The following is a 9769-nucleotide window of genomic DNA, read 5'->3' as shown; positions in this document are numbered from 1 at the left end:
CTCTTCGTTTGAAATTATGCTACATGCTGCCATCATCGAAGTACCACTCTAGCTTAACAATTACGTTCCTTCCGACGCCTTTGCCATGCAGGAACTAAGAAGCACATGGCCCTTCATTGCGCGTGCGCTCTTGTCGAGCTCAGCGTAGCAAGATGGCGCCCCAGCGCTGTTGGTCACCTCTACTTCTAAGCTATCTTGCAAATTCTAACACAGTCGAACGCCTTTTATAACGAAGTGTTTGGGGCCGCCGAAATCATTCGTTATACAGGTCACTTCGTTGTAAAGCTCGCGCACCGCACAGCTCACAATATAACCGTGAGATATTCCTTCGTTACACAGGCCATTTCGTTATAGGGGCGTTCGTTGGAGAGGCGGTCGACTGTACTAATATGCACAACTATTTACTGGTCAAGCCGAAGTAACGGTTCATTAACAGCCACGCGAATGGAACACAACGGACAGAGACAAAGTAAGCGCACAGGGCGCTGTCCGAGGCTTTACGGTAGCAGTTTCCGCGAGCAGAACGCAACTGCCACAAACCTCATATGCATCTCTGTGCGAGCTACACGTTTCGACTGCGCAGACACTTAAGCACTAAAAAAAATTCTGACGTGGTTTTTGTGACGCCTGTGGAAGTAAACGAACAGAAATTTCGATGCTGCTTCAACATCATTCCTTACCTTTCCTAATGCAGCTTCTTGAAGGCAACAGCTTCGCTTGGAGAAAAGTGCAATACAAGACAACAAATGCCGTAAACTTTAACGTGCTAACACGTCTCGCGTCAGCACACAAGCGTGTCCATGAGGAAGGTAGAAGGCCGTTTCACGTAACTGAGTTCAATTCTACTGCAACTTACAAGGATACCGAGCGTGTCTAGACCAGCCATTAAGAGAATTCTGTCGTAACTCCAGATTCTTTAACGATGCTTGAAGTGTTGCAGTCGAGTCAAAGCTTTCACCTAGAGCGACGTTTACCTGCGCCGTAGGGACACGAAGGAACAAAAGTACTCGTAGACTCCGGAGGATGTGACGCAGTTTAATTACAGCAGAACGTTGCGTTACAGGCATGATTTTTGGTGACTCAATGTGGGTGATGAGGCAGTGTGTTCCCGATGAAACGGGCGGAGGGCTTTCAGAAGGCAATCTTCTTCATGAGCAGGTACACGTGGTTGTCCACTTCGAAGCCGTGCAAGTTGTTCGGGTCACCTTGCAGCCGCATCAGCAGGCCCCCGAAGGAGACGTACGACGCACTGCGCGTGAACAAGGCAGAGAAGACACTGTAAGAAGACCTCAGCGATATACGAACCAACATACAGATAGAAAGTTTCTGCACAGCAAGTGCAAATTCTTTTCGAACGAGATGTCACGCTGCGTAGAACATTGTGAGTTGGCGCGTTACGCACCAACTATCCTCTCGCTTATGCGCAAACCTTTTACCTATGCTCGCTGCACTAAAAATCTCTAATGGTGCCAGTCACAAACAAATAAAGAACGTCGGAACGTTTCAGCCAGGAAATAAAATATCGGAAGAGTGAAAAAACAATTAGTTGATGTCATGACTAGAGACCGGATTTTAGGCAAATGCCTTTTTTGTTCCTTGCGCTCCTATCGCCCCAATGTGATATATGAGCATGAATTAGAGTTTAAGAAGCGCTTTTATAGCGTTTTTATAGTGCCTATAAATGCCTATTTTGGCGTTTGTGCCTAAATGCCTATTTTCAATATCGGCGCCTATATGAACACTATTTACCCTGAAGTTTCGCTTTCGAGTGCAGTTAGAGAGCGTTATTCATGTTACCTGGCAACATTGACTGTTAGGAACTCTATGGGGTTTAACCTAGTCCTCTAGTTCAACCAACTCCTGAAAAACAACCGCTAGCAGCAGTGAAATGGGAGGCGCCGGCCAGAATACGCTGCCGGCCAGAATACGCCGCCGCGCTGACATGGCGCTAGCGGTTGGCGAATGCGAAACCGCGGCGCGCCGTCACGGGAAAGGAGAGTGAAGAGCAAAAGAAGGAAGAAAACTGTGGTGCGCATGCGGCTTTTGTTTTGTTTGTAATTTACTTTTTAAGCTGTTCACCACCGTCAAGCGTTCCTTCTCAGCGTACAAGATCATTCTCAGTGACAAGAGGAGCAATTCTGAATCCAAAAAATCTGGAGATGGTGGTAGTTTGCTATTGCTTCCACAATCTTCACAGCGATTCTTAGACTACGTTCCGCGTGCCCTCTAAACAGATTTCTTTAAACATGTGCACTTCGAATTGGGCGGAAGGGTATTTGGCAGTGTTGGGACGTTTTGCCTGTACAGTTCGGATATTGTCATTGTACATGAGAAAATTGCCAGAGTTGTACCTAACAGTCCTCAAGTAAGAACATATTATTTCTTAATAAATCGTAGTCTCTCTTGCATTCATTATTTATCTGTTTTTGTTGTGTCTTAATTTAATTGCGTCAGGCAGACATAAAGTAGCGTTTTTTTATCAGTATTCCCAACTTTCAAGTATTCTTTTTCATGCCTGTTTCACTATATGCGACGCTCGAGTACAGTGGCTGTTGAACATGAATATGAGCAGTGTGCTTGTAGAATTAAGCCAATAGATCGTCATTAGTCCAGCAGTGTTATGGGGCAATTGCACGGCTATGTTCAACTGTTGGCGCCTTTGTGCCATCATACGCAAACATTTCCTGATTTTTTTTTTTTTTTTTTTTTTTTTTGTCGTAGCTACAGGTCGCGCACGTCTACGTTTGAAATAATTGGCATTTATGTAAAGATTTATTGTGCCTATATTTACGACGTTGGAGGCCTAAAACGTTGTTTTGCCCGCCTAGTTTTGGCGCCTAAAACGCGCTTTATTAATGCCTAAAGATCCGGCCTCTAGTCATGACGTTTCAGACAGAACCTTTCCTGCTATAACCCACAGAATTAAAAACACACAAAATGGTTAATGAGTGCGCACCTGTGGTCAACCAAGCAGGCTTGCAATGCAATAAATAGGATTTGTTAGTTCAGACCTTCAACAAAATGGTCTGAGCATTATGCAATCGTCGCTTCATTACCACAAGAAGAAGAACGGTTACAGCTATTCAAAAGGAAAAACCCCACGAAAACGCAAACATTGCAAGTTAGCAGTAACGTAACATTTGAGTCCGAATACGTCAAACCAGTTTCACACATACATTTTTTTTTTTCTGTTTGGCACAAAGTTTATCTTATCTTTTTTTATTGTCTATTCTGATTTAGCAAACATATGTGTTCTTGCGACGCTGATCTTGTAATTTTTTGCTCTCCTTTGCAATGTGCACGCTTTAAGCATAAAATGAATGAATGAATGAATGAATGAATGAATGAGAGCGCCCAATGACACCTGGAGTCACTATTCGCACGCTTGTCCGTCATTGCATACTCACGCTGACGTGCAACGATGACAGAAGTTCCCTCGTTGCCAGACGAAATGAGGAAAACACTGTATCGGCAATACAGCTAGTGGTTGTAGTACGTCGCACACAACCAGCTAACCACACTGCCACACAGTGAACCCTCGCACTCCCACGTCGAGCCGAAGGCGATAGCATACAGAAGCACTAATCATCTCGGCAGTTAAAAAAGGGGGCACTTACCTCATCAAATGTGCTGCCCTTTGCTTGCAACCAACCAAAAGAAAAACTTGCTTTTATTTCGAAAAGCCTTGGCGACAAATGATCGCTACCACGCTGTTCAGTTTGTTCCTTGAGAGCCCGCGGACGTTTTATTCCTTTGTTTAGAGTAAACGCAGTTAGCATGAGACACTATCACTGCTTTAGCAGAGGCCTTAGCATGGCCCTCCGCTGGTATTCAGTTCGTGCAGTCACTTTTGACCTTGGCACAACTATATAAAGGAGAACACGGAGCCCTAATGCATGCACTGTACGTCGCTCGAGCTTCTTCTCTGTGTGCACTGCATCTGAGCCTCTCTGCTCGCGACTCAAGTCTCGTGTCTCCTTGACGGCTTCTTACGAGGCCACTGCCTTTGGATGACGAGTGGCGTAAATTGACGACTAGCGCACGCACGCACGCACGCACGCACGCACGCACAAGTATGCACAAAAGCACGAACAAATGTGAGACGAGCAGCAATGCCTCCTTCCAGTCGGCCCATGCGTGCGGAACTTCGTTTTCCGGATCCCTTGTTTCAAGCAACAGGTCTTCACAACTTTCTTTCGCCCCTTTAAAGCACCGAAATTGTTCCGCAACGCAGAAACAAGCGAAATAGACGACGACCGCAAGGTAGCAGCAAGTGCGGAAGGTACAAATTGCAAATTACGAGGGAGAAACAAAAACCAAGTCCTTCAAGGTCTCCATGGCCGCCCATTGCGCAAGACGCCAAAGGAACAACACGCATCCACTAACGCAGCGCGACCCCTCCGAAGCAGCGCATAAAAGGGTTCCCATCCAGTGTGTTTTCCACGAAAGCCCGATAACGATCTCCATCCATTACATTGCGTAACACGAGGAAGTGCTCGAGCACAAACCACCCACCAATGATTCGGCCGACAATGCGGGCAGCAGTACGTAAGCTCGGACAATCCGGTGCCGTCCACACAGGCTCTTTGAAGGCAAGACGAAGAAGAAGAAGAATTGGGTCGTTCGTGGGACCTGCGCACCTGCGTGCCACTACCGTCATACGAAACCGCGGCATGCAGGAAAAGAAACAAAAGAATGCCCAGGTGCGGCGCAGCCCACAGTATCGTACGAGGCAGCGGGAAGGCGCGTGCAAAGAGGGTGTCGCGTGCGCCCCGTCTCCTTGCGTAAGAACATCGGATCGCCTTCGCCTGTCGCTCTTGATCGCCTTCGTCGAGACTCATTGCACGCGTCTCGACGACAACAGACGCGTGCAATGCTGCGCTACAGAGGAATGAACGAGAGAAAGGGGAGGAACGAAACAAACGAACGAGCGAGCGAGCGAAGAGCCAATACAAAAACCGGCAGTGAGGAAATGAAGCCCGCGGGCGTCCGGCCAACGCCAATAAACGAGCCCCATGCAGAGGCGCACAACTCAACTCCCGTTGCCTCCGGCTGCAAAGCCCCCAACGGCGGCGCCAAAGGACGCAAGCAAGGAAGGCGTCGCTCGCGCGCGGGAGAGCGCGCAACTTGCCGGTGCCGAATTTAAGAAAGGGCGGCGTTCTCCTCCGCTCTGCCAGCATTATTTACTGCTCCGGATCCTGACTGGAGAAGAAAAAAAAAATTATGTAGAGCGAGAGAAAAAAAGAAAAAGAGTAAAGTGGGGGGAGGAAGAAAGGCGCCTGGGATCCCGGGCAGACCGCAGGCACCTGTATGCCGACAAGCCAGCTGTGCGGCGTGCGGCAGCGCAGCGCCGCATTTCACGGTCACCTCTCTCGCCAACCGAGCTCGCGGACGCGCGCGCTCTCTCTCCCGCTCGCAATTGCCTTTCCGGCACTTTCTCCCTTCCACTGCTCAATCGACGGCTGCTGCCTGGAACGTGCCCGCGAAAATCGCACCCGTTTGGCTTGGGCGGGCGAACGGCAGGCAGGCAGGCACGCGAGCAATGTCGACCGCACTTGGGGGAGGGGAAATAAATAAGCCTAAGAACGACGCGCGAGAAGCCGCCTCATCCTTTCTAGCGTGCCTGTCCTTGCACACGCGCAGTCCTAGCTGGGGAGGCCTTGAAAACACAACCGCGGCCTCGCGCGGAATGATGCGTGCCGAGCGACGGAGGCACGCGCCGCTCGAAGCAGCGCGCATCGCGGGACTGAGGGGCCGAGAACCCGCGCGCGAAACGCGGCACTTGGGAGTGGAGACGCCAAGCAGTCAAACTGCAGGATCGGGATGCTCATACTGGGTTGAAAGTAAGAAAGCCGAAAACGCTGTTTCGTTCCACATTCCGCGTCCTTTCGAAGGCGTATACAGCTCACTAAGTAAGCACCGGCTCTCAATCCCGTCCAGACAGAAACGATACACTTGCAGCCAATGACACCATCACAGCCTGTATTAAACTCAAGTGCAGGATAAAGGTCTACTAGACTTCCTGAAACACTTCTGCACTGTGTCAACCGAAGCCATCCTATGGCTTGACACAGACTGCGACCGGACTGTTGATGCGAACCCATCGTTATAGGCAGTGCGAACTTGACACAGGCACCGGAACGAAGCCCTCGTGGCTGTTAGTGCGTCGGTGTCAAGTTCGCGCTGCCTGTAACTATCCATCCTATGCCTACAAAATTTCCTAACCTTATCATTCAAAAATTCTGCCACACTCAGCCGCGTTCCGCCTCCCTCGACAATACTTCTACTCCAACAGAGAGAGAGAGAGAGAGAAAAAAAAAGTCTGTTCAGCGCATTACGTAACCTAGCCCAACTCCGTTACTTTCTCCCAATCTCTACAAGCATATCCTCTACCCAAATTTGCTATCTAAGCCGTTTTGACAGGTTTTCCACTCTCTTGGCGTAGCACTTAACATTTTATCTTCCATTACTCGCTTCGATATTCACCTTCCATTTTCAGGCTTACTAAGTTATTATCTAATCTTCCACGGCTCGAACTCCGCGAGGCGAATCGATGTTGTTAACGCGCTAATAATTTTAACGTCGAGATGCTAAAAATCTGATGGCCACTATGCAGCTGAACAAGTAACCGCCGAGAAATGTCAAAATGACACAGCCGACGGAGAGACAGGTTAAGAGAGATTTGCATTTCACTTTTTTTTTTTCAAATATAACCCAGAAAACGCAATCTTACACCTAGGCAAATGTAAGAAGGAAGGAAATACATCAGTAAGACTGCGCACCGCATCGTGACGTATTAATGTCAGCGCCATGCTCACATACGAGTGTAATCTCGTAGCCAATCCGCTCCTCACTCCTGTTACGCAACGGATCGATGCGGTGTGCACAAGGCTTGCATCCGGTCAGGTCGCCGGCACATAAGATGCCCGAGCGAGAACGCGCGCCCTATTTTTTCCAAAGATAGCAAACGAGGTCAATCTCTCTCGGGCAGCGTCCGAGTGAGCGAGCGAGGTACAAAGAAAGCGCGCCAGGTTCACGCTTCGTACGGTGGCTAAGTGATTTGATCTCGATAGAAGCACGCAACCAAGCTGCATCTATAGTTTGCTACGGAAACCACAAACGCTCCTTCACGATATACTAGCTTGCAGGTGTAGAAGTACTAAAACAAAATAACACAGGCCACGGAAGAGCGCTACGTCTTTCTGCGTTACTTTCTTTTTTCGGTTAAGCTATCGGTATACACCAAGCACACCAGGACGAAAAAGCAATCATACTGGCGCGTATCGTGCCACTTCGCTGCCGCCCATTGCTTCGCGCTCAAGCCACATTATCCGTCTCGATTCTACGGAAGCGTAAACGACCCCGATATCGTAGGTATCACGCGCCGGAAACCCAGAGAGACGGCGCCGTCTGATACCGGCCGGGGGACGGATGGAAACTCATCGCCGCCTCCGTATCGTCAGTCGTCACCGCCTAAAAGACGCCGGCGCGCCGCGCTCGAGTACAAGGATTGACAACAACGGTGCGCTAGAGATAACTCTTACGAATACTTTTATTCGCACTCGACGATCCGGGTTTCGCACTCACACGGGCTCGCAAAAGGCTGCGGCGATCATACCGAACTCAACCTGGCGCCTGACGATATATAGTACGCTATACAAAGTGAAAATATGTCCCTTCTTTCGCGGAGTTCCGAGCTGACACCAGGCGCATGAAAGGCGGATCCAGTGAACATAACGTAACGTCAGAGAGAGAGGCTTCTCTATATACCTTCGCTATGGTCTGGTTCGGAGAAGCGCGCGCTCGCGATGCAAGTCGTAAGTGAGTGAGTGGCAAAACCAGCGGCGCAACATTGTAACGCCCTCCCCCAGAAACGCACCCACCATCCTCCTTGTGGGCGCCACGGATCAAACCTGCTCCTCCGAAGCCAAGCGCCACTGTCGATCGAGCGCACCTGACGGGAACGCGGGCGAGCGCACGCGCGCGCTTCGATCCGACGCGAGCGCGCGCGGCATATACGACTACCACGTCACGCGCGACCTTCCTGACGTCACAATGACGCACTTCCAGCAGTCCACTTCTCCTTCAACGTGTTGTTCATCCGCATGCCCTTCTTCCTCCGCCCGTACTTTTTCTGAGCCGAGCAATTTGGGTCGTGCTTCAATGTATGCGCGCGCGTGGGCGGTGTGCAGACAGACGCGAGCAGACGGCTTTTCGAAACCACCACCACCTCGTTAAACTTCCGACGCGCTTTGACTAACCAAACTTCGATTTGCTCGTTACCCTTATAAAAAGCGTACTTCGCGTGCCTGTGTGACGATAGTTTCGTACGACAATCACTAGAGTGAACTCCGGCGTTAGTGCTTGCGGGAGTTCAGCCAGAATGGGAATGACGAATGGATTCGCCTAAACTTCGTCCTTGTGGCTTCGAACGGCTAATATCGCGTTATAAATGCAATGATTCCTAATGATCGTGCACGAGCGCAGAAATGCATTGTATTCATGCGTATCGAAAAAAAATATTTATCGGAAATTTATGAAGTTCAAGCGTTTCATATAACGCCACAAAATCGTCTGAAGCCTCACGAGCACGAATATTAGACAAATCCGTGTGCTACCCTATCATTCCCATGGTGGATGATGGTAGCGTAGGAATAATTTTTCTCATCTCTTATATATATATATATATATATATATATATATATATATATATGGTTGTGTCGATGCGCGCTCGCTTATCGTTCAGATTAATGCCCGCACGTGACGATCCAAAATTTTCATCGAAGCGCCGCCTATGGAGAATACAGAAAGGCCAAAACCAGCCCGTAATTTCTGCGAGCTAACGTGGAACCGACGACTGATTATTCGGCATTTCGCAAACTCGCGACGCAGCAGCGTTAAAGGGATGTACCGGCTCAATATATACGCATGTCGACATGAAAGCATTCCATACGAGACGAAATGTTCGTCGCGTTGCCCGCCACGCAATCAGATTCGAATCCACACATCGCTTTCACACTTGTTGCTTGGAAACCTAACTCAAAGGGAAAAAAAAAAAACGCAATGTAGGAGAGGGAAGGAAAGCGGCATTCTGTAGCGAAAAACGAAATAGACCACGGGTCGAACTTTTATATAAATACAAGGTTGTAGCACAGGGCCACGACCTAAATGACGAAAGAAGCAACGCTCTAAGCCACACACAGCGATTTAGCATTGCGCTACAACCCCACCCATAAGTTGCGCAGTGCGCCGCGCATGCGCAAATGGTATTTTGCGGAGTGCACTAGCGCAGCGTTTAAATCGTTCTACTAATATGAGCTGAGCGCGCAGATGTAACGAGAGACAAACGCGGCTTTTGAGGGGAACAGCTGTTCAAATAACGGTTTGACTTTCTCTCGTCACAACTTGCGCGAATCGGACACTATAGTTTAAACGACCTTCGAGTTCTCGCCAATCGCCAGCTCGATATGTTGCTCCCGTACGAGGCTCTCTCATCATCCGGTCAATATTACTGCACAATCATTTAATAAACAGCGCCTCCGAGAACAAAAGTAATAAAATAATAACAGCACGAGAGGCCTTCAAAGCAAGTCTGCCGTCTGAAGATAGCCGCCTACATCGACCAAAATTCCCACTCTCTGCAGAGCCGTCAACATCATGCGCTATAGACGGCTTGCAACCACGTCATCACGGCCGCCATGTTGTTAGGCCATTGGCACTGCGAAAAGACTCAAGTTTATCCTCCAAGCAGCGGTCTGGAAGCTGTGAA

General features: G+C 49.2%; 1 protein-coding gene across 3 annotated transcripts in view; it reads right to left on the bottom strand.

Moving 5' to 3' along the window:
- Positions 1-1019: 1019 nt before the first annotated feature.
- Positions 1020-9769, bottom strand: part of LOC119455940 (DNA-directed RNA polymerases I, II, and III subunit RPABC3) — a 132365-nt gene continuing 123615 nt past the window's right edge. For all 3 annotated transcript variants that reach the window (XM_037717490.2, XM_049669449.1, XM_049669450.1), the window contains exon 4: positions 1020-1249. In XM_037717490.2, the coding sequence (XP_037573418.1) occupies positions 1132-1249 (118 nt within the window). In that variant the 3' untranslated portion in view covers positions 1020-1131. The remainder of the gene's footprint in view (positions 1250-9769) is intronic.

Source organism: Dermacentor silvarum, chromosome 6 (assembly GCF_013339745.2).
Source record: "Dermacentor silvarum isolate Dsil-2018 chromosome 6, BIME_Dsil_1.4, whole genome shotgun sequence".
Classification (NCBI taxonomy): Eukaryota; Metazoa; Arthropoda; class Arachnida; order Ixodida; family Ixodidae; genus Dermacentor; species Dermacentor silvarum.
The sequence above is the reverse complement of the archived record's forward strand: the minus strand, read 5'-3'. Positions and strand labels throughout refer to the sequence as shown.